This window comes from Amyelois transitella, chromosome 20 (assembly GCF_032362555.1).
Source record: "Amyelois transitella isolate CPQ chromosome 20, ilAmyTran1.1, whole genome shotgun sequence".
Classification (NCBI taxonomy): Eukaryota; Metazoa; Arthropoda; class Insecta; order Lepidoptera; family Pyralidae; genus Amyelois; species Amyelois transitella.
In genome coordinates this window covers 5,583,381-5,610,379 of record NC_083523.1, presented here as the reverse complement: position 1 = coordinate 5,610,379, position 26,999 = coordinate 5,583,381, and the positions used below count along the sequence as shown (strand labels likewise).

At 33.9% G+C, this 26,999-nt stretch overlaps 1 protein-coding gene across 2 annotated transcripts in view; it reads left to right on the top strand.

The window, feature by feature from the left end:
* The window catches only part of LOC106131691 (protein trachealess), a 154,201-nt gene that overhangs the window by 117,562 nt on the left and 9,640 nt on the right, over positions 1-26,999 (top strand). Inside the window, exons 6-9 of one of the 2 annotated variants that reach the window (XM_060949958.1) lie at positions 4,918-5,141; positions 18,223-18,299; positions 21,527-21,616; positions 25,486-25,654. In XM_060949958.1, coding sequence (XP_060805941.1) covers positions 4,918-5,141; positions 18,223-18,299; positions 21,527-21,616; positions 25,486-25,654 — 560 coding nt within the window. Of the gene's footprint in view, positions 1-4,917; positions 5,157-18,222; positions 18,300-21,526; positions 21,617-25,485; positions 25,655-26,999 lie in introns of both variants that reach the window. The other variant, XM_060949957.1, reaches the window with a different exon arrangement.

The following is a 26,999-nucleotide window of genomic DNA, read 5'->3' as shown; positions in this document are numbered from 1 at the left end:
TTGACATTGTGATGATTAAGTATTTTTTTTTAATATTCAGAATTATAAATGTATTTAAATAGGAAAGTGACATACGATTGTTTAAACGTATATTGTATTGTTTATATTCGTATTTAATTTAATTAAAAAATTTCATTACATTCCTTGATAGTTAAATATTTGAACCCATTAAATATTCGTGATCACATTCTCTTTGGTTGAAACCATATAACGTATCTCACCATTAATAACTTCACACCTTTCATCTTATCGTTGCTTCCATTATCAATACATTTAACCGCAATAATAAAAGGTGTTTAGACATAACGCTATTGAAGCATGAAATACTCGACAATTCCCAGGCTCAAACGACAGCGGATTATGGAGCTATCATTTGAGGGGTTAATCGCAAAGGTGTCAAACCCTTTAGATGCCAATAGTTATACTAAGAATGTAGTTGCTTTTGCTACCAGTATTTAAACGAGGTTTTAAGCGAGTAATACTATTATAGATGTTATTATTTGCAAGACACAATATGGATTAAATTATTGCCGAAGATCGAAAGGTGAAAGAAGCTAAGTGCAAAAAAGATCTTCATTAAATTTTTTATTGTGAATGTGATTATTAAGTGAGAAAGTAATAACATGATCAAGAGTTATAGTAATGCACGTATCCATCCAAAAATAATTTTGTGAAATTTACATTCTTTGATAGTTAGTTAGTTGTTAGATTAGACACGTTACCCAAATCAAAATAGTTTAGAAACAACAAAACAATCCCCATATGTAATGCAATATAAAACTGTCAACTTTTCAACACGTAACACAATCGTCCAGAAATGAAATTCCTGTCATACTGACGCGCAGGTTCCCCCGGGAGCGCTAATTTTCCTACCGGGCACAACTCAATTTGTCCGCTCACATTAACCATAACTACTGCGTCGCTAGCCTGGACGCCTTTACGACTATTCCAAGGTTCAATTCTGGACTTTTTTCCCTCTGTCCTATTTCAATTTGCAAGAAAATTTCTTTCAACATCTACCCTATCTACGAAAGTAAGTCTTAAACGTATTGATTTTCAGTCGAATTTCGCTTGACGCGTAATCAAAGTTGCGTCTTTTTCGGGCCAATAGACACCAATCATCACTGACCAGTGTCGCTAAACATTTTTCCCGATTTTTGTTCTTAAATCCTTAGGCTTTGAGTCGAATTTCAGGACGCTGTCAAAGAGGGGGTCAATGCGTTAGTAGCGTATTGCGGGTTCGATTCCCAGGTGTACGGGGCGTCGGGACACGTACGTGCACACTTAAAGACAGCCACTTCTAAGATGAAGGGAGGTCCGTCATAAAAATTGGTCAGAACAAAAACATTGGAGTAGACTGGATTTTGTATTTTTACCACTTAATGTGAAGTAGGTAAATATAAAATATACGCTCTCAATTAGTTTAATTCGGTATTCATTGTTATATATATTTTTTTCACATTGACAGGTATTACCTATATAAGATATCTAATACTAAATTCGTAAATTCTTATTGGAAAAGTAATTCTTCTTCTTCTTCCTGGTTTTAGTCCCAGTTGCATCCTTACCACTATTGAGAAGAACCAGATAGGTATGACTGTCCATAACTATGGATTGGGTGAGTCAGTCATGTCTATTGGATAGGTAATTCTCTCTAGATTAATTTTCTTATGACTTAGGATGTTGTTGACTTCTCTTCTTAGTATTCAACCATATTATCTCCATATTTTTTCTTTCATTTTATTATTTTTATATCAAGATTTCATAATTATGAATGAAATATTGAATCAAAACTTATTCTTAAAATATGAAGATACATTTCAATAAAAAAAAAAAATAAAGGTTATTATGAGCCCAACAAAGACTTTTGCAAAGCGCAACACAATATTGCACTTTGCAGAAAAACAAAATCACAACGACACGTCCAAGAATGAACGGTCCGAAAGCACTAGAGTAGATCTCTTTAGCTACAGAAGGGGACTACTTATCCATTTAGCTGTAAAAGTTCGGAATGCGTCATAAAAACCATTAGATTCGGCTCCTGAGTGAGACTCGAGAGGAAAACGGAATCTCAGTTCCATTTCCGTAAAAATCGAACGTGCTATCAAAAACATTGTTGTTTCTTTTTCGGTTTTAAAATTCGAATGATTTCATTTTAATCTTTTTATTTTGTCCACTGATACGATTATAATAAAATTTGGTACAAATATTGGTGGTTTGTAAAGTAATTTCTACCTGTAGAAACAGGTCAAATATTTACTTACAGTCATATAAAAATTGCAAACATATTTTACTTTCGTCTATTTTGTCTACGGTCGAGCAATATCAGAGCCATAGATCACGATTGCCGTAATCCAACCTAACCATAAATCATAAGGTAATTGACGTCGGACGCTAGTAGCCGGTGTAGTTGTTAGGAGGGGACTCGTCAAATTAACACCGTAGCGCTAAATAGGTGTTGCTCTTCTTATATTTTGGGTGGGTGACGCTTTAACTGTCTTTAGATTTTTTATGTATAGGTAAAAATAATAAATATAATTATGTTCGAGCCATTATAGAAAAGGTGCTAAATAGAAGGGTATGACTTTATCTGGTGCCATTTGGTTATTTTTTTTTTCAAAGTAATAAATAAATAATAAGCCATTCTAATGCTAAAAAGGTATTATTGTTCTCCTTTTATTTTGGGAGGATGACTTTCTCTACCGTAACTAAATCAAATTTCAATTGGTATAAGGAATAAATAAATTTACTTTTATTATGGAATAACAAAAAGAATAACTTTCTTTGAGTATATAATTGTAATGTGCCTACAATAAATTTATAAAATAACAAAAGCAGGGGAGTTCAACCCTCGGTCAGTGTAAACTTTAAACAATGTTACCCCGATTACCCCGCAACTGACCAGAGCAACCCCTCAAAACATTAAATCAAGTGCAATCGTTTACTCGTTTTATACTTTAACTGTTTAACCTTTATCAGCCAGTACCATCTAGAAAGGGTTTAAGGTTTTCTTTATTTTTAAGAATTATTACTCCCAAAGCTGTAGTTATGTTCTGATAACGTTTTAGTAGTTCTTTTAGAGACCAATTCGATTTTTAAATTTAGATAAGGAACGGATTTCAAGATATGCTATTTCTTTCTCCAATTGTATCGGAGGTCATTCAAGATCAAGCTAAAAAACTTAAATATAAATATAGTTTTTTCTTCTGAATCAACTTAGATTTTATAATAAATAAACTAGTCTAGTACCTACTTCTCATGTTGTCTTTTTTTTTTATAAATAACACGACGTTAAGATTTCTGTATAACTAAGTACCAACGGTAAAATTCTAATATGTTTTCAGCCTCTCCATTTCATCATTATTTCAAAACATCTCAAACTATCCACAAGCCACCTTAGCCAAAGTACTTTAGCATTGTTCTTCCCGACAATAAAACGCAGACAACCATCAAAATTCGAAGGTCAGCAACCCTTAACCCAAGAAAGCCATCAAACTGTTGTCTGTCACCACGTATAAACAAAAGAATAAAGACGCCATTTCGAAATGGCCTTACTCAGGTGCCAATAAACCTTCACGGACGGTAATCGCACGCGATCGTAAAGTCGGCCATCATTGGTTCGCTTACGGTGCAGGAAAAGGTTTAGCACCAGTGGCCGTAAATTGACGTTTTCGCTGTTTCATTAGGTTCTTGACTTCGGATTCGTAATAAAATACCTATTATATCTAATCATGCAACAGGGATTAAAACCAAATAATATCAAACAAATAACTATCATAGAGACAAAACTCAAGTAAATTTTATGTATACCTACATACACTTTTGTAGATGTGAGTTAATAAAGTCGAAATATTTTCCAATACAGAGAAACGAACTTAGAATACGAAGTCCTTTGAATGGAGGACTGACTTTTTGTAACAAACGCTCACTTGAGATGGAAATTTTGTTTTTATAAATTAAAATCCTTTAATTACAAATAGGATCTTCTTTTATTTGCATACATTGGAATTGCAAATTTATATTCTTATTTACACAAATGCAAACCTTTTAACTTAGTTACCTTCTATAATACTAGATATCTAACTTTATTATGTATTGATATGATAATGAAATGCCAAGAGACAAATATTACTCAATTTTGAAATATCGAGCGTGTTGATTAAAAAATATCATAAGAACAAACAGAATAACTTTTAAATCGCTGACAGGAAACAGACAGGTATCTCACTTTAAAAATGTAAATGTTCCATGTTTGAAATGTAAATGGCACAATAAAACAGTGGGTCTCATTAGCAGCCCCGCCCCCGGGGCGTGTGGGCGTGGCGGGCGGGACACCCACCGAAATTATGGGAATTTTTCCCATTTTCATATCGTATAAAAGTATGAGAGGTTTTATTGAAATATACAGATTTATGTAGTCACTGTTCTTTGGACCTTGATCATGAAACGAAAGAGAGATAATTATGGCATAAATCTTATTACTTACCAATGTACTTGCCTATTTTACAATACACTTTTCTAAGCACATTTATAGGTACCTATTTGAATAGAAATTAAAACAACTTTAATCGCCACGTTCGTTAATTCGATACATTTTATTAAACGCGCACGTAACATAAGTAGATACTTTTATTTTGTCTCGGACGTTTCGGAGCATGTTAGAGTCCGAGTTAAATTAAACGTTACATGCGCGTATAATATCTGCATAACTTATAAATAGTATAATGCAACAACGAAAGTTTAAAATCAGTTATAACACTGTTATGTCGTGTAATGATGTGACTCAAAATACCAGGCTCAGGCCTAATGTTAAATCGTCTTAGTAAAAGAGAAGAGAGTAGGTCATGTCCTAAGTGTAAGTTCCTAAATATCAAAGAAAATTACATAAAAAGCTAACGTCAAACTTCTCTCCCACAGCATTCTAGAGCTGCGAAAAGAAAAAAGTCGAGACGCCGCGCGCTCGAGACGCGGTAAAGAAAACTACGAGTTTTACGAGCTCGCGAAGATGCTGCCTCTCCCGGCTGCCATCACCAGTCAACTGGACAAGGCTTCCATCATAAGGCTGACCATAAGCTACCTCAAGTTAAGGGACTTCTCCGGCCATGGCGACCCGCCGTGGAGCAGAGACCCGCCGCCGACAAGTAAGGCCCTGAAAGGTTGGTTATCACTGACTTTTTCATTTATTTTTTTGACTGTAAATTAAAATAATTCAGATGTTAGATTTCTATGCGTAGACTTTGTTTCAAAATATAGGGATGACACTCGTCAAGTTACATTTCACAAGATAAATATTTACTTGGCAGTACATATCCTTGACTAATCCCTACCTGTTAATTGATTTATGAAGTCTTCTGTTCAAAGTTAAGGTTATCCACAAGATAATGTATTAATTAATTTGATTTTAATTCGGTCCTATAATATGTCAATATACCTATAAAAATGATATTATTGTAAAAATTAAGTTACAAGTAGGATAAACTACATTTTGTCAATAGAGATTTCGATTGGCATGCTGTTAACCGTATCTCTGGAATGTATGTATAATCCTACAAGGATCTCCTCAACCCTAATCCAAAATTCAAAACTTTATTTAATTTGCTTTGTTTTGTTACATTTTTTTTTTTTCAAAATCATCACATAATATAGATAAGTGTAGTTTTTCGTAATTTCCCCTAAGTAATTATGTTAAATAAGTACATTAATAAAATTACGCAGTCGGCAGAGACTACATCTAAAAAATATATTTAAAAAAATATTCATGTAACAATTTGTATGTACAACTCATTCGCTACCAACGGCTACAACCACAAATTCGAAGTTAATATTTCAAATTGCTATATTCGAATGATTAAATTTTAACCGCCAATCAAGCATATTGTCATTATTAACCATAGCAAAACTAAATTCACTAAACCGAGTTACTACCCCTTGTAGAGTTATGCAAAATGTCTGTAGGTTTAAAATAACGGAGGGTTAGCAAATCTGATTTTCCTTCGTCAAGCCATTGTCTCTTAACCGTGTTACCGCGCCCTCGTACAGACAGACAGACTGTCATTGTAGTAGTAGTGCCTACTTCAAACGTTATGTAGTATATTCAATAGGTATAAATTAGATAGTGATGTTGTTAGTGTAAATTAAATTAAAACACGACTGGTCTAAATGGAATGTCCTCATTTAGGACATCACGAAGACAGTAATAAGTTATGAATAAGTGGTAGTTTTATAATTTTTGGTAAACTTAATAATCTATACAAACCTTTACAAGGTTACGAAAAATACAAACCTGCTAAAAAATAATATCGTAAAGAGAGAGAAATTTTAATACTTACAAGCTTTAAAATATCTTTGATCTTCTCTCTTTTTTCATCGGTAGGTATTTTAAATTAGGTAATAAACAATAGGCCGCTAAAAAGCAGTATTTTATTAGAAAGAGCGACGACAGTTTGTCCATTGGCGCGGAATAATCCTCGCGTGGACAAAAAACCGGCGGATTTCTAAGTAAATCACAAACATTGTTTATCGGAGCGTGCACGCAAATAAATGCACCTTGGGGACCCTGATTCTCCGCAATACTTCAAATAATATTACCTATTCAATGGCGAAAAATAAACGTTTGTTTTAACCACACATGTGTCTGTTTTGATAGCTTGATTTTATTTAGTTTATTTAGAATTTTGAGTTAAATTCTGCGTTTAGTAAAAAAAAAAAACAGATTATTGTGAGTGTGTCGAGATAAAAGTTTACTATTATTTTATAGGAAATCATTAGCGTTTAAAAGTGATTTTTTCCGTATTTATTTATTTATCGTTTAAGTTTTCAATGATTGATGATTTTGCAACGCACAAGCAGTAGTATCCGTGATGCCACAATATGGCTGAACGTGTTCAGCTTAACACCGAGCCATTTATTTATATTTATTAACCGAGTCTGCTATGGCATTCACACATTTTGATATGGCATAATAAACTATTACTTATTTTGGAACTATTAAGTTTTTGTATATTGACTGAGACACTAAAATCTTTATAAACTACAATTTTATTTTTGTCAACTTATACATATATTTTCTTTTTAATAAACCCATAACTCATTCATATTTTGTACGAATTATGACAATGCTATTTTTTAACACAGCTTCAAAATTCGTAACAAGTGTACCAATAAAACACCCCTGACAAATCCAATTTTGGCCCCTAATGCGCTTAATACGACCACAAGGCGAATCACTACATACGCCACTGTCATTTTAACTCAATTTTCAAACCGGCTTTCCTTACTTCTGTATTCAAATAAAAATATTCGAGACAATAAAACATGAGCATTTGGGGTTTCAAAATTGTCTCACAAAATACTTTGGGGGTTAAATTCTCAAGTTTCGAATACACTCACGTAAGCAATAAAGAATTGAAGGGAATTCTAGTAAATATGGACCGATATATTTCCGATATTGCCGCTTGTTTGAAACTAAGTAAACTAACGCTTTATAAAATTAAAAACTTGTTCTAAGAAGAACAAGTTTTTAATTTTCATTCATATTCATTTTTCATTAAATTCAGTCACAATTTCATTTTAAGTCGAGTAAGACATAAAAGTACCTACTTACAAGATAGAAAACACGTCAATGTATAAGATGAACTTTGTTTTGGATTGTTAATGATTTAGTTTTTAATTATTATTCAAAGACAAATAAAAGAAAATAAATTGATTATTTAATCAAATCAAACCCACAACTTAACAAGATAACCACACAGTGGTCTTGTCAACGAGCAAATTGTAAAAGACACCGCGCCTATTAAAAATACTAATTAATGCGTAAAGGGCGTCCCCCTGGTAACAATACGCGGCGAATTGGGCCAAAATTTTTAATCTAATCAATTAACAATCAGTGCAAGCGATATACCGCTTGTTAGTGCCTGCTTATTTGCACTACGTGACTTGGTTGGTTTATTCAAATTGGGGTTTCGTTTTGGCTACGTCTTTTAATTGGTAACACTGTGCAGTCTTTGTGTTATCATAAGTAGGTTTGTGAGTTGGTGAGTTTAAATTCACATCCTTTTGGTTTCTGTAATGTTTTTTGAGTTGTTATGTACAATTTGTCACGTTTTGATGTATGGACAAATTACCCTATGGGTATGATTTCAGTTGTAGAAATACTTGTTTACTGTCTCGCTCAAAATTATTATTTGTAATGACATTTCACTTGTCACTATTAGATCTAAAAAAAACGTTTACCTAGTATATTATTTAAATGTATATTTCAACACGGCAGGTATCTTAATAATACGTGTTCTATTTAGGTCTTAATAGCAATAAGTACCGGAACCACTTTTCATACTACCTAAACTGACAAGTGAACAAGAATTCGACTAAATTTGCACTTGAAAAACATCCATTGCCAGGTTTGTATTATAATCAAAACGATGGGCTAGTTCTTGCGTGAAATGTATTCAAAATTTGGTGCAAATTACGTTAAATATAGTAGTGGTGAAATCCCAGTGCCAATTGTCTGGTTAATCGAATGACAGACCATGGCGGCAGCCTGGTTAGTGACAGATAGACTAATAGCTAGATATGCTATTTGTAAATCTGTTTGGAATGTGATCGGACTATTGAAGTGGGTACAATGAGAAGCATAGATGACCTACCAGTATTGACTACTAACTCATGAAGTATTTATATGCTAATTTTACTTTATGCATATATGTATGTAGTTGTGTTACGTTGTTAGTTATAACTCGAATATATTTATTTTAGTAAAATTAATAACATAAAATCTAACAAAAAGGTTTGTTTGTTTGTTATATTTTTATTGCACAGTCATTTACACAGTTACAAGAAATAGTACATAGTTATTAAAGAACTAATTCACTTGCAATATAAAGTGTTATAATATATATAGTAGTGTCGAAAATAAATAATTTAAATTGATACATACTCGCTGTGAAATAAATAATCGGAAGTATATCTAACATTCGCTTTATCAGTAAGAAACGAAAATTGCCAGCTACCTACAATGATTTCGAAACAGCTCAGGTGAAAAAAAAACAACAAACTGGATTAAGGAAGAAAATTGGAAACCAAAATAGAAGCTGGTACCACGTAATATATCACAATACGTTGCAAAGACAAGGCAGATAAATTCGACAAATTAACTTCGGGGTAAACACATGTTTTGTTCCCATATTGCCGCGTGGTGGGGGCACGCTTGATTTATAGCAGTAGGGCGCTGGAATTCGTGACGATCGGACGTATGCTCTGCCGGTGTTAATATTTTACGGTCAATTTTTGTAAGTTCACGATTATCATAATGGGCAGGTGAAATAGCCCAATTGAGTAATTCATAACATTAACGAATGCGACACTCACAGCAGGCAAATTTAGCTGTGAGCAAATCATTTATTATGGTGATGAGTTTTCAGACATACCTAAGTCCATTGAAATAAATTCATAATTAAACAGTTTGCGTGAAAAGGTTCTTAAAAGTTAATTATTTTCTAAATTTTCATTTATTTCCATTCACATATGTAAACATAGTTATTCGATATGTCCAACCGTGTGGTTGGTGTTGGTGGCGTTGGTGCTGGGAATCACAATAAAAAAGAATAGGACGACTTCATCTCTTTCCCATGGATATCGTAAAAGGGCGACTAAGGGATAGGCTTATAATCTTGAAGTCCTTCTTTTACGCGATGGGCTAGCAATCGGTCACTATTTGAATCTCAACTCTATCATTAAGCCAAACAGCTGAACGTAGCCTATAAGTCTTTCCAAGACTTTTGGCTCTGTCTGCACCGCAGGGAAAATAGATGTGATTATATTATTATTAATATAAATGATTCAAAAGCTCGTTGATATATGAGATACCAGAACGCATTCCGAAGATTCACCGAAATGAACATTCTCAACAAAATAACCTGAACTCACATCTCCCTCTCTTTTCAGCCAGTATCAAGGTTCCCTTGACCAAAAACTAGCGTTATAATTCACGTTCGCAATACTAGAGCCCCGTAAATCATGGCCGCACATCTGCCGGCGAAATAGAAAAATAACAATAAATAAAGGGAAAATGTCGGCGACGCGACACGGGTTGAGCCACGACGTGCCAGCTAACATCCGATTTTGTTTTCCATCAATATAAAATAATAAAAAACAAACAAGTCTTGTTTGTGGTAGTGGCATAATTTGGTATGTCACATTGATTTCACTAATATTGCTATGTATAAATTACAAAAATAATGTGCATAAATTACAAAAAAATACAATTTATAACACGCTTTGGTATTAATCAAAATAAAAAAAAACCATGTTAATAATTTTAAAATATTTCATTTCCCAACAAGAATTTAGAAAAGATATTGAAAAAATTTATATGATTCCTATTTGTGCATTTATAGTTAAATTTAAAATAAAAATATATTTAAAACTGCTACCAACTAAGTAAATAATAAATATGTATTGAATACTGGCCTTTCAAAGAATGTATAAACACTCATGTTTATTACTCACGAATCAACTAAATAATAGAAACGTTCTCCTATTATTCCCACGTACGGGGTGACAACGTAAGCGTTTAATACGATCCTGGCGGGTTCATTATACCCCGGATTAGCGGAAGGGTTAGCTTATTGAGTCGGCCGGAATTCCGAACGGGTAAGATCCGGAGTTTTCTAAGGTAAGGAGTTTCGGCGCGTTGATTAAGGGTTAGGATTAGAAACGTATAAGTGATAGACTTATTACTGTTGGTTTAATTTATATCTAGTTCTTGAAGTCCGTGAATAAATACTTACCTGTCTTAATACTTGTTAAGAAAAGCGCTAAGATCTCAGATCTACATTAAATTTAATCATTTTTTCATATGCATGGGCCATTAGATAGTAGGAAATGCATTAAGCTAAAATGGAATTGAGAATCAGCTACAGAGGAACATTTTCCATCCGAAATGTTTTGATTTATTCATTGTATTTTATGTTTTTAAAATTGTTTAAGATAAGTATATATTTAAATTTTTCGTATTAATTGAAAATATTTGCTATTTTCTATTTTAATTCATTTCTAGTTTGTATTACTAGAGCGCTAGGATCACTTTAATTTAGCCACTCGAAAAGAAACCTTTAATAAAACCAAGTCGCATTACAGCATTTATTTTCAATCCATAGTCGCCGAAGCGCCATTTTTGTGCGTCCCTTCAGCCGGTGCATCCCAATCATCGGGAGTTCTATATTGACACTACGTGTTCCGAATCCCGGATCGTTTGCCGGATTCTGCTATTTTTATTTGGTATCGACCGGGCCGGCTCGACCCCGCGCGCCGCTGAAGGGTTGTCCGGCCGTGTAATTGCCCAGTTACAATTCATTACTATACGCTACCGTGATTTTTTGGTATTTCTCACTTTAGTGGAATCGAATTGGAAATGCTATTTCTTTGAAAGGGTAGTGAATGTGTGCTCCATGTACTCTTTTAACAATGTTTTGTTTTACTTTAGTGAACAATTATTTCATTGAAACAAGTAAACAATTTTAAATATAATTTAAATTAAAATAACAGATTCACTATGCACAGTTAGAAAAAAAATCGTAGAATAGATTTTTCATGATTGGATACAAGGTATCACTTATTGACGTCACATAACTTAAATCTAATTATAACTACTAGTAGAAAATGTAAAAGAATGCACATAAATATATGGTCTAAGTACAACCGTTGCGCCAATCTCAATAAAAAAAGATATACTTATTTCGCATACTCGTCCAAAAATCCACAGTACACTCACGCCAAAATAATACCATCTTTATGCCGTTTAATCAGCAATCGATAGCCGACTGTACAAAGGGCAGTAATTCTTCATTACCCGTGTTGGGCCCGGTCAAGGGCCCCGGGGGTGCCAATCAACACCGACTTGTATTATTTTTGAGGGGCACAAGTTTCTTTCGTAAGGGACCTTTGTGAAAACTTGGAAATAGAATCTTCACCGTGTCGTGTGGTATGCGGGACTTTAGAATAGAACCACTCTTTATCATTACCACGGATGTAGTAAAAGGCGACTAAGGGATAAGCTTATAATCTTGAGATTCCTCTTGTAGGTGATGGGCTGGCAACCTGTCGCTATTTGAATCTCAATTCCATCATAGAGCCATACATCTGAACGTGACCTTTCAGTCTTTTCATGAATGTTCGCTCTGTCTACCCTACGAGGGATATATGTATAGGTGACTATAAATATGTACGTATGTAGATTCTTCACCTTCTATAACACAGCCGAAACCGCTGGTTCCAGAGATTTGAAATTTGACATGTTTGTTCAGGTTCCTTACGTGGAAACTCCGGTAAACCCGAAAGTAACTCTTAAAATTAAATGTTCTTAGATGATTCGTTTAGAAAAAAAGAACTATTTTTGAACCAAAGAAATATAACACTACCACGTCGTTGGTACCCCACCCCTCAATATTAGTGGTGAGTTTTATTTAATTTCGCCTTGTGAAAACAGCCCCGGTCAATGTTGGCATTGCCCGCTGTCGAGAAGAACAAATACGCGCAAATTATTGCTTTTCTATCTCTAATGCGGTCGCGCTATTGATGGCTGAATTTACACCGTCTATGTTTATTTGATTTAGATTTCGCGTGAAATAGTAATAATCATCCATCCTTACAAATTTTTGCATTTTGTATGTTAGTGGGAAGGATAGGAAGTTGAAAGTATAGGACTATAAAATCATATAATACTATTATTATTTGCAAATAATTTTATAGGTTTCCTATCCTATATACTAATTTTATTCGATTTTTTTTTATTTTACCATAGATCGAGATCTCATATTAGGTAAGAGAATTTTATTTAAAAAGCGTTCTTCAGAGGCAAGCCACTATAGTATTAATAAACATCTTTTGACAATAAGCGTTAATTATGTTTTCAATAAGAATAAAAAATACACTGCTAATAACTTTAAAATAAACGTTCAATAATTTAAGAAAAAAATAATTTAATTTTTTCTTAACTATCAGTCACATCTTAGTTCCGTGTAAATGTAGTCCGAAGAAAACGTATCAAATCGATCGACTAGCGTGTGGTTCGTTAAGTGGCCAGTCTTTAGGGTGGGTTATTAAATTTGACCACGAGTGGAGCCATAATCACCTGAAAAGAAGGGAAAGCTGATTCTTGCTGAATTAAAGACGATTCTTTTCTTTGTAAACTATTGAATTCATTTATAACTATAGAACTTAAAACCAATATCTTAGTATTCTCAGTATTAATGTGTAAAGCATGCAATAATTTTTGTTCGTTATGATATTTTCAGTGCATTTTTCCGTAAAACACGAATTGTAAATAGTGAATTTTTTTTATTCCACTTCCATACAAATTGGTTGATGAGATGATCGAAGTGTTTCGCTCGTCGGTACCTTAATGTTCTTATGACAAGCCTCTCAGTTTCAACGTCCAAACTGGCTTGAAAATTCTTTTTCGCTAACCAGTTAGTTATCTTTATAATTCGTTCATAATAAAAACGTCAAACAAATACCAAAGTTTATTAAGCGTTGATGCTGTACAAATGACAGTAATAATGGCGGCGAGAGTTAAGGCGGCGGTGGTAATGAGAAAATTATACGAAGACTTAGCGCCTTAATAAAAATTTGTACGCTGGGGTGGAGTAATGGTTTCATTGTACTTCTGTACATGAAGTAGGTACCAGCATTAGTATATTATCATTGTATATGCGTCCATACTTAATATTTTAGATATAAAGGTTTGCTTGTTTGTCCGTCATTCACGTTAAAACCATTGAACCGATCTTCGTGATTTTTACGTGCATATAGTAAGGAGTACTCTGAAGGAGATAGGATAAGTACTTTTCAGAAGTCATAAGTGCCACGTGATGAAAACTGAAACTTAGTGTCTCATATCAAAAGTTTTATAACAGAGAGTAGGTTTGGATAGAAGGCAAGAGATCATGCGATACCCGATATGCGATTTTTTGTAAAAAAGAGAGATGAATGAGTAAGTACTTAACGCTTCCATAAAAGAGTTATGAAATGTCCATAAAAACGGAAGACGGTTATTTTTGCGTAAGCGATTCAGCAGTGAAATGTATGAGTAAGTACTTGTAAGATTTCTAGTAACATTTTTACTTACAAAAGTCAATTTAATCTCATAAAAATGCGATAACAGCCGCCGTTATCGTTCAGATCGGGTTGACACAGATATAGCAAGTTCACATGGCGCAGATTTAGGGTACAAACCATATTTACCTCGCGAGATCTCAGATACGACAAGCGTGTTCTTTATAACGATTTAATTCAACAAAACACAGAGAGCTTACCTTTGATATGCCGACTTGCATGGCTGTCGTGTGACCACGATGTTGGGATTTTTTTAGAAATGCCATCGAAAATAATTATTTTAATTTTTCCATGAACCAATATTGGTTGGAAGGTCAGGTTCGCTTCGTGTAAAAACCTGGCTTATCCAATCCAGGTTCACAGTCTTACTCCGGAGCACCTCTTCAGAGAAATGAGTACGGAACTAAAACTAACGGCACAAGTATAATGAAATAGACTTGGAAAAAGATAATGTTATAAATAATAGACTTCCTCATTCGAGCATCTCTTTCGGAATGAAATTAGAGTACCTAGGTAGATTTAATTTGAAAGAATAAATAATACTTCGATGGTTCATACATACATACATACGTATAATCACGTCTATATCCTTTACGGGGTAGACAGAGCCTACAGTCTGTAATGACTGATAGGCCACGTTCAGCTATTTGGTTTTAAGATAGGATTGAGATTCAAATAGTGACAGGTTGCTAGCCCATCGCCTAAAAGAAGAATCCCAAGTTTATAAGCCTACCCCTTAGTCCGCTTTTACGACATCCATGGGAAAGAGATGGAGTGGTTCCTATTCTTTTAAAAAGAACCATTCCACTCAATATTCAAAGAACCTTTTACTTTTTTGTATTTAATTAATTTATTAGTTTAGTATACAATTACTAATTGAATATAAATAGATTTTTTTTTGCCTAACAACATAGACCAAAAAATATATACTCATCCTGATAACTTTCAATAATAATTACTTCCTGTATATAATTCTGTCTACATAAATAGATGAATAACTTAAACTCATAATTGGTTCGATATTTTTTTATATTCTAAGAATTATATGGAGCTTCTACTCAGTCCCAGAGGCCGGCAGAAAACCGTAGTTTTGCTCTATTTTGTTGAGAACTTACGATGCTATGATGCTGCGCTTGCGACTTATTTACAGACGGACAAACTGTGGTTATCTTTGTATTATTATCCTTTTGTTGGCAAATTACGAATTGTGGTATTGTGTAGAGACCAGATATAATATTTCTTATTTAACAATTTTAATACGAAACACCTGTTAAGACGTGTATGTAATGTAACGAGAGATTTAATTTTTCCACATTTTTATAATATATTAACAAATATTTCAACAAATTTCCTAAAATTACTATTCACTTCCTTTATTCACTAAAATATAATCAAAATTTGAAAGGTTTATAAATGGTAGAGGTATAGATAAAGTACCTAAAACAATAAAAATACGAGTACATACAAGTATCTAATAATCAATTCAGAACTTTTTTTTAAGTCGGTTGAATAGACGATTTGCGAACCAATACCTGATTTACGAAACCCCAAAACAAACGAAAGTGAGTCTTATCAGAACTGACAAAGTCTATGTTTGGGTGCAAGGACACTTGGTCGTGACTGACTAAAGTTCGTGACGTCGGCGCGGACAGACAGACAGACAGGCACGACAGTAGATAAGGAGGTTCTCACTCATGCGATTTTAATGTCGCATTAATTTGAATTAAATTAATTAAATGATAAATTATAATATGACTCATTTGTTTGTTGGCTGCATGAGAAAGAGTGTATGAATATTCCGATATAAATTCTTATCCTGTCACGTAGGTATATATGTACTTACTTGAGTAGGTAATAGGTTACTAGAAGTCTGGATAAATATAAATAATATGAGGCAATAAGCATTTTCTGTTAAATTCTTTATTTATCTTTTTCTTATCTTCTTCTTCCTTAGAATGATTGTTTTAAAGAAAAGAAAACGGAGCGGTTAAAATTGGGAAGTTTTTTGACTTCGGGTACCTACTATGCGCTGTGATGATAATACTTTGATGTTAATAATACTTATTTTTTGGTGCAGACAGATAAACGGACAAAAAAATACCTACAAAGTAAAAACTGTCGCCATAGGAATGGGACAGGTACCAGAAACTGTACCAGTTTGAAAAATAGTGTGTAACTTACCTAACATCCGAGGAAGTTTGGTGTTCCTCACGATTCAGTGACGCAACGATTTAGTGTGACCATTACCAAAATTATGCGAACGTGATCTTGTTCGCTGTGTCCTCCGACTTGTAAACAACACATTGTTTTGGGTCTGCTGTAAACAAAATTGCCGAAATCAAGTGGCGAAGAGTACCGAGATTTTCCTTGCTCAAATGTGTTACGACAAACGCGTATTGAATAGGTACTTAGGATTCGGTGTGCTATTCATAGTCTCAATAAATACGTTGTTTTCAGTGGTTTAAAAAGTTCCTTATAAATAAATATGTGTTTAGTTATTTGTGGTATGCATAGGAATCGGAATAATACAGCCTAATATTACTATGGGTTTCTATGGGTACGATTTTTGATTACATATGAAGTCTCAATCAAATTGTGATGGACTGAAATCAATATTTTGATTGCGACTTCACATGTTTCAAGCAATTGTCGATTAAAGTGCGGAGACCAAAGGGCATTTTAACAAACGTCCTATAATTTTTTGTTTTAATGATAATGAATCGTCTGACCAACTAGTCCTATTTCACGCATAACACCCATCTTACTTACTTTTATAAGAAAGTCATGTTTTTAAAATTGTTTTGTCAATGATATGACAATACTTTTATCTGAAGGATTATTTAAGGAGTAAAGGGATTTCTTATAAAAGTCTATGTAAATGTAAATGATGTAAAATATATTATGAAATGCATTTATTTAGCAAAAATCATACCTACCCATAATTTGATCATGTCTGAATTTCTTTTATTGGGAAACAATCCATAGAAACCAAAATCCACCATATCTTCCTAAATCATACACGAACTATTCAACACACAATCCCATATATAACTCATCAGTGTATCCACAACCACAAGGCTACTGTGGCGGTGTCTGTCTGTCTGATCTGTCTGATAACGCCGCGGTGTCAGGTTACATACTGCTTTACGATGACAACCTCGTCCCCTTGTTTTACTCGCTTTCTCAATGGCCACGGTTTTAAATTTAAGTAGGTTCAAGTGCAAGGATTCCCTTTTTGTTGAGTTTGTTTATTATACTGAAATTAATTCGCGTTTTATAGGTTTTGTACACCTTTTTTATTGTTATTATCATTAGTAAGCAAAATGAGACAAAAAAGTCTAATGGGATGGTTCTGATTGGCCTGCGTCTTGGATGTTTATCTATATAAGTATTTATTATAAAATATAGTATCTTTGAGTTAGTATCTCGTAACACAAGTCTCGAACTTACTTCGAGGCTAACTCAATATGTGTAATTTGTCCCGTATATATTTTATTTATTTATAATGTTCGAATACCTAGTGTAAAATGTATCAATCATGGGTGGTGGATGCCATATATATTAAAAAATATGATGCACTGGAAGGCCCAACTTAAAATCTTACCATGGCCATGTCCTGATAATTCTTTTCTGAATTACGTGTATTAGTCTGATTGCTAACCGATATTCTTCCGCTTTCGTTAACCGTAATGAGAGTATACATCGTGAGGAAACAGGCAACTCGATGTGTGACCATGATGTAATATCGGATAGGTTCCTATGCAAATGTTGCGAAGGTCAGTCGTCGACTAGGCTTCTTTACCCATACCAGGAAGGTGGTTCAAGGCGCAACCTGGGCTTCTTTCCCAAAGATTGAGAACGTAAAGTGGGATTCTTCTCATAGCCAGGCTGGCAACCTATCACTATTTGAATCTCAATTATATCATCTTTCCATCTATCATTAAGCCTAGCTGAATATGGCCTGTCAGTCTTTCAAGACTGCTGTCTCTGTCTACCTCACGAGGGATATAGACGAGATTATATGAATGAATGAATGAAAAGTGAGAACGTATACGGGTCTAATAACCGAAGGATAACGAGTGTTGTAAAATGTTTTATCATTTGTTGCAGGTGCTCAAAGCAGAAGATCGGCGGCTGGTCTCGCCATGGAGCTGTTCGAGCAGCATCAGGGCACCCACATCCTCCAGGTATACATACATACATACATATGGTCACGTCTATATCCCTTATGGAGTAGACAGAGCCAACAGTCTTGAAAAGACTGATAGACCACGCTCGGCTATTTGGCTTAATGATGGAATTGAGATTCAAATAGTGACAGGTTGCTAGCCTATCGCCTAAAAAAAGAATCCCAAGTTTGTAGCCCTATCCCTTAGTCGCCTTTTACGACATTCATGGGAAAGAGATGGAGAGGTCCTATTCATTTTTGTACTGGTACCGGGAACCACACAACACCGTATAGTACACATAAACAAATAATGGTTAGAAAAGTCTTATTCCTTAAACTAAAGGTTAATAATTAATGTTTGTCTAGTCCAAGTCTTGAGTCATCAATTTTGACATGTAGGTTTCTGTATGTGTTTTAGGGATGCACTAAGAAAGGATTCCCCAACATACCCACGGGAACGGAAATAACTGTTTATGTATTTCTTGTTTATATATTATAATTTTATCGGATAAATAGTGTATAAAAATCTTCTGAAACCAACTGCACTGTGATTGTTACTTGTAAGTACTTATCATTTCACTCTAGACAAGCCTTAACTTCCTGGTTGAATGGAGTGTTTACCTTATCAAATGGAGCCGAGAATTTTACATACCCATGGATGTCTAAGGAAGCTTCTTTAATTTAAGTAAAAATATAGTATAATTTATAAACTATTGACACAGGACTTTTATTTTAATGTCGAAAGTAAATTTGCCAGTTTAATCATTTAACGACGTTGCATGTTGTTGAAAACAGGTGTGTACCACAAATTATATTTCTTCTTATTTATATTTAATATTATTTAAAATAATAATAATTTATTTCTCATCGAAAATTTAATGCTGTGAGTTTTCTCCCGCCATGCATGTATGCACCTTAATACTACAACTGTTTTTTTTAATGTTAACTTGTTGATAGAAGCAATATTAAACTTCAATTAATTTTAATATTCGTACAAATTGCAAGCTGGAAATACTTACTGACATAGGTACCTATAATTGTAGGTTTATTACAAACCTAAGCACAGTAGAATAACTAGGTAGTTATTCCACTGGCGATAGGAAAAGATACTTACCTAAGTATCTTTTCTTATCGCTGTTGTAGGAGTTTATATTTTTACATTATGAAAAGTTTCATTCACTCGTATCATCCCGAGCTTAGAACTGTAAAATGAAATCTGCACTTAGAGAAACAAATAATAACCAAGTCCTACTCACAAAAAGGTATGTTTACATTCGTCGGCAGTCATGCAAAAAATGAACCGAAAGCACGCCATTCCACATTCGAACTTGACCGTTGCGCAATCATGGCCGACTTAACGCTTTTCAACAACAAACATACAATAGAATACATACAAAAGAACACTGCGACACACTACTTACACACACAAATAATTTTGCGAAACGACAATTTGATATTTCACTGATTTCACAAAAATTTCATAACAATATTAAATCGAACACACGCTTTCTGGGCCATTTGATAGGGTTGTATCGTAAAAAAAATCGATTATTCTGTCATTCGATCACGTAAATTATCATTTTGTGCAATCGATTCTGTGTCATTATAATGTCTGTGGGTGCTGTGGTTTCTATTCCGTGCAATGAAAATAATGTGTACGTGATTCCTTGATTCGGTTTTTTTGGCGAGGGCAAATGTTTTGCGGGACAGGTTGTACGTTTAGGAGAAAAAATAAGGACGTGCATGAAGAAACGCAATGTTTGTCAATAATAAATAATATTTTGTTGGATTGTCTTAAGAAAATTCTCAGCTTTCATACATAAGGGTCAATTAACTATAAATTCAGTCCTATGAGAAAACCCTATAAGTATATATGATGGATTGATTGATTGGATGAAATGAACTTCGTAAGTAGGTACTTCCTGCATTTGGTTTTATTTTTAAGCTAAATTGTATTTTTCAGTAGCTTTGTTGTCGTCTCTATTTTTATTCAGTAGATATTTTTGAAAAAGCCTTTTGCAAGAAATATTACAAAAACAAAAAAGAAATAGATCGAAATTGTGTTCTTAACTTTTTGCTTTCCATATCAACTTATTATTGGCCGCTGTATTTTCAAAATATCATGAGCACTCTTATAGGTTACTTTTCTTAAACAAACTAGGGCCACGTACTGTGAAGAAAGAAAATGACAATAGGCCATTACAACTATAATCCATGCTGTTATTTTATTTTAGACTTATCATCTTCCATCGATTAAGCGCGGCTTTCGGATAAAAAACTTAATCGTAGTAAGTGTACTTTGTCAACCGTGCATCTCATTAAAATAAAGATAGATTACAAAGAAATACATTTACAGGAAGGAATTCTCTATGCCAGCAAAAAGAGAATAATGAAGTTCTAGAATATTTAAACCAAGTAACCTAATTGACTTCTTAAGTATACGGACCCACCAAACGTTATTAATTATAGCCAATATTATTTATAAATTCAAAAGTTTTGCAAAGTTTTGGGTGAATTAGGTACACTTACATTCCTTATTCGAAGTAATTTTGATTCTAAGACAAATTAAAATAATAATACGGACATGTCATAAAATACTCCTGTTAAATGTATGTATAAAAAATATTTAGGTTCTCTACTAACTCCACTATGTTTCCTAAAACTATACTTATACTTAAAATACGGTCATATAAAAAATCTCCTCCTTTTTTTAAGTAGGTTTAAACACACAGTGGATGGCTCATCTAGTACAGTTAGTTGGTTCGTGGTGATCGGTTTTCGTAATCATCTATGCTATTATTTGTTTACCTTTTTTACTGAACGAAATTTTATTTGATGGCTACTATTAAGTAAGTAGTTTCGCTTTTACTGTACTGACAAGCGACGTGGATATAGGTTTTATTATTCAGATCTACTGCATCTTTAAAAATAAAACAGTAGTTCATACTAAACTAATCTTTAAGATCTTGCTAATTAAGTTTGACGAATCATACTGTGATTTGGCAGCTTGACCAAAGCTTCTTGCAAAACTTTCTTCTATCCAAGTATCCATCCATCCTTTCAGGGCGAAAGGATGGATGGATACTTACATATGCCTGAAACATGCCTTTGATGGGCAATTTGTTAATACTTTTTTATTATTAAATTATTCTAGCCGAATAAATCGGCTAGACCGGACGACGTGAAAAAAAAGACGTGGCTATATGTATGTATGTATAATTTACTTATTTCTCTTTTTGTTCACAGTCCCTCGATGGATTCGCCTTGTCAGTAGCGGCGGACGGGAGGTTCCTGTACATATCTGAAACTGTATCTATATATTTAGGATTATCACAAGTAAGTAATCTTCTGTTTTGATCTTTAAATTAAATGCAGTTTTAACATTATCATTATAACATAATCATCTTCATCAAAATAAGTTGATTTTATTGTAATATTTTATACTACAAAGTCTTTAGCGCATGCTATTGACATTTTTCTTTTGGTCTCATTATTCTATTTTACGTGATATGCAATTTTAGGATTATTATTTTCAATTTTCAAAAATCAACTTCATGTTATTGAACATCGATGATATCGTAAATTTACTTGAGGCAAAAAGTAAAAAATGTTTTTTATTTGTTCACCTATAACAAACGAAACAAAATAAAATAACAACATGAACCCAGACCTAAAGTGTAAAAATTACACAGCCGAATATAAAGATCTAGTTCATAAAACTACACTCATCAAATAAAAGAGCTATCTTCTTCACCACACTAATCAAACGACTACTAACATGACGCTACTGATCCGATCTCGAAAGAAACAATTTCACGTGGCAATCCCACGAACACATTCGATTCGACACTTTATATCTTTCAGGCATGACCCAAATTGGCAAGTGAGGTTGCCACATAAAAAGAGTTGAAATCTGTCAGGGTCCCACAAGATACTCCAGACCTTATTTCGAATGCGGTACTGCTCATCAAATATGCCATCTATGTGTAAGTTATTCAGGAGTTGAAAGTGATCTGGGATGAGAATTAGTTACTTCGTGTATATACCAACCTGGAAGTTTATAACCATCTTTATAGTACAACAGATCATGTATGTATATAAAACAGGACATCGACCCGAAACAAGAACAGCTGATTAAAATTTTGCAAGTCGTCTATTTGGGAATAAGTATACCCTTAATGTGAGGAGAAGTGACAAACGTATACAAAGATGTAAATAATTTGTGACATTTTTCAATAACCCGATATCAAAATGAAACACATGAAATAGTACCAAAGACCTTCTCAAAATTGTCTGTACATGAACAACTGAGATAAGCGCATCCATTGAACCACGCACACATTCACGCAGTACAGTCAGACGATTTAATCTGAAATTTCGGCGGCGCTAGAAAGACATCCGGTGGTAATGCACAGATCACAGATAAGTCCTTTTACACGTGTCGTGTTATGCCTTCTACGTGGGATGTTTTTATGGACTATCTGCTTTTTTACCCCGACCATCTCAAAGGGTTAAAAAGACTTTTTGAGAAATATTTTAAGCTTATTTGTCACAAAGTTGCAGATTTAACTCCAAGGGATGATAATGAACGTATTACAATGCTAACAAGCAGAGATCTTCCAGAACAGTTTTGTTTCTACAAAATGAGAGCTAATCTGAAATGCAAAACCATGCTCTAGATTCGGATTAACGTACCCGACAATAAAGCACATATAAAACAAAAACCAGCGAGCCAGGGAAACTTCCCAAAAATATTTTTACATCCAAACAAAATTAAATAACATTACGAAATTAAAAGCCGCTCTGAAAAGATCTGAAAACTGAGAAATTTTCGTTGGAACCATCCAACATGGCTGGCTTTTGGGGTGGTGTGACGGAGACGGAAAATGGGGGGAAAGGGACGATGCGATATGCCGGTCACGTCCCGGGCGAGGCGCGCGCGTGCTCTTCATTCTAATGCGGCTGCGAACCTTACCACTCACACACCCCCAAACACGCACACAACTACCGTCAAATAACATCTAAACACCTTCCTAACACACACGGGTCCATAAGTCTTCTTCGCCTGGATGTTAGTGTGTGTAGACATATAAAATACATAAACTTCCTGGTAAATAAGCGTAGATACAACTTTCTTATAAGCAAGGCCTGCGTTAGACGCTGCTATATTAAATTCTGTTGCGGGCATTTTTTCGGGGCAGCTATAAAGACTGATGATAACGCCGACAATGGGAAATCATATTTTTCTTTTAAAGATAACCGAAGAAAATGGATACTTTTTGTTTGGACGTGCTCCGTCCCGTCCGAGGAAATTATTTACGTGTCGTTTTTATCGATACTTCATGTCTATTTTATTGGGTCAAACTAATGTGAAGAAACTGAAATTTTATGTTCGTGATTCCTTCAGAGTTAAACGCTTTCAAAAAATCATTATTGACATCCTCGACAATTTATCCACTTAGATACTTTGCACTAGCCGCTAGAACTTTACGGAATGTTCTAATTTAAATGGTTGACGCCAGTTTTTTCCAAGAAACACAACTAGTTTGTTTGTAAATCTCTTAGTGTTGAATAATTTAAAATTAAAATTAATTGAACAAGAACTGGAAAAAAAATGATTTTGTGAAAGTTTATTAAACATTTGAAAAACGCCAACAACTTTTCGCCATCTTCGCATAATAAATTCGACTGTTACCTCTAAATTTGTAATTGACATCCTCGACAATTTATCCACTTAGATACTTTGCACTAGCCGCTAGAACTTTACGGAATGTTCTAATTTAAATGGTTGACGCCAGTTTTTTCCAAGAAACACAACTAGTTTGTTTGTAAATCTCTTAGTGTTGAATAATTTAAAATTAAAATTAATTGAACAAGAACTGGAAAAAAAATGATTTTGTGAAAGTTTATTAAACATTTGAAAAACGCCAACAACTTTTCGCCATCTTCGCATAATAAATTCGACTGTTACCTCTAAATTTGTAATTGACATCCTCGACAATTTATCCACTTAGATACTTTGCACTAGCCGCTAGAACTTTACGGAATGTTCTAATTTAAATGGTTGACGCCAGTTTTTTCCAAGAAACACAACTAGTTTGTTTGTAAATCTCTTAGTGTTGAATAATTTAAAATTAAAATTAATTAAACAAGAACTCGAAAAAAAATTATTTTGTGAAAGCTTATTAAACATTTGAAAAACGCCAAAAACTTTTCGCCATCTTCGCATAATAAATTCGATTGTTACATCTAAATTTGTAGACGAATCAGCGAAAACGCCATAAAATGCCAAGTGGATTCTTGGAAGAGACCACCGTAACTACACTATTGTTCTTCACATTCTCATGCGCCTGTGACCACGGATACACGACAACTGAATCCGTAATAGGGTCCCACAATTATATTTGATAAATATATTTAAAGAAACATTTGCATAAGCTGTAGCCACGAAAAGATTGCGGTGGACTTTCATATGATATATGATCTTTTTTATATGAACATATAATGTTACATGATAGTGTATATATGTGGATAATGATAATTAATAAAAAATCATTGACAACTTAGGGCTTACTCCGTCTGTGTAATTTGTCATATTTACAGCTGGTGATTTTTTTTTAAATTTTAATTGTTCCTATAAAAGGCATTCTGTAAATACACTTGATAAAAAAACTTCATAATGAGTTGCAATATTCAGGCAAACTACCGGTTCATTGTTAGCTGGACGAGTATTTTCTTCAATTTTCTCTCTAGAGCCGTTACCTCCGAGGTTTATAGGTGTCTCCGCGGAGCCACCTGCTATGAGATGGTTGATAACACCCGTTCATTCATAACGATGACAACGTACGTGATGGCTCAGCAGTGGGTACATAACTTGCACTCGCCGGGTTTTGGGATCCAGTTACTTGGAAATGCTAGGATGAATGAACACGATGATTTTTATGATGAAAGTAAATGTGATATTGTAGAAGTTTAACCAGTTGGGTTTGTTTTATCTGAATAATGGGTCCATTCAGATTTCAATATAGTATACTAGGTATAGTACAAAGATACAAATCTTTAAAAAAATAGATCATCTAGCAACTTTACAGAGATATACATAAATACGCAGTTTACAGAATATTATTTACATGACGCCTCTACGGAAACTGTTACTTTTTTAGATATCTACAAAATGTATTAAAATCATATTATTTGTCCACCAGGTAGAAATGACGGGGAGTAGTATATTCGATTACGTGCACCAAGCGGACCATGCAGAAATTGCAGAACAACTAGGTCTATCTCTGGCGGGAAGGTCTGGAGGTGCTGGGCTTAACAGCCCGGCGTCAGGCAGCGAAGAAGGCAGTCAGCATGGCACCAATAATCCTGATGGTGAGTAGAAAATAAATGTAGATTTCGAATAGTTTTTTTCTCTTAAATTAAAATTGGATTTATTCGAATAGTTTTAGATAAAGCGATTAGGTTAGCAGGTACAAGTAAGCTTTTGGTAGTCTTGGTGGTTGTTATTCTAAACATTTAATAAAACCAGTAAGTACTGGTTTTATTAAATGTTTCCACAGTTTATATCGTTAAAGAAATTTATTTTATATAAAACCGAATTAACGAGATTCTTTAAACTGAATTAATTCTTAATAAGTGAGATCTACCACGTCTTATTAGACAGTTGTCAAATGAAGTAAAAAGTGGTGACTTTCTACTTAGCTCCGTTATTCATTTAGGCGTCAACATTTTTGTAACATTTGTAGAAAAAGACGATAGCGATCCATCTTCTACAAAAACGATGAAAAAATCTGTTAAGAATTCAATTAAATTTTCCTCTTTTAAAGGCCATTGCACCAATGAGTGACATTACCGATTTAAAAATTTCACTTAGTATGTCGAATCGTTTAATGTCGCCTATAATAAGTTTGGTACAAATTGAAATTAGATTATGGCCACTTCACGGCGCGTTGGGAGCTTATGAAACTGTCTATGGGGTGTCCGTAGGCGTCTTCAAAACATCTGATTAACATTTCATTTGTCTGTTATGGGAACAAAGTTTAAGTTATTGAAATTTGGCGCCACCACGATAAAATTGAAGTCATTCACACTGAACCGCTTGACAACTATACCAAATGTGGGTGCTAGGTTTAATTAAACCTTTGCTGGACAAAAAATCCATTCCGGTATAAATTTTACTATTAAATAGCAGTTATTCCTCGGTCCAGTGCATTCGGAGTTTTTATTTGTGGTCATAATACAAGCAGCTTAGCAAAAACTACTTTGTCTTTTTTGTTGTTTAGATAATATGGAACACGTCTACTGTAATACAAAATAATATAATTTTAAGAAATTTTTTGACAAATAACTGTTTCGTTGAAGATGATAAATAAGTAATGAGAACAGTTCTGAGTGTGAAATTTATCTCATTATACCATAGTTTTCTTAGTGCAATAGATATGTTTTCATAGGTCTAATATGAAAAGACATATCTATATCCAGTTTTTTTTGGAGAGATAGGCAGAGAGTACATCCTTTCACTTGCCGCGATCCCCGCCTACTTCTTTGCTTATCCACATTCTTCAATAGTAACTCATTTTATAAACATGTTCTAAAAAGCTATAGCTGTAAAAACTTGGCTGAGTAAAGCTGTCAATAAATTTAATTAATTTCAGGTAGATACTCATACCGAAAACTACCGATCAATTTAATTCCTGATCTAAACACATTTGCCCCA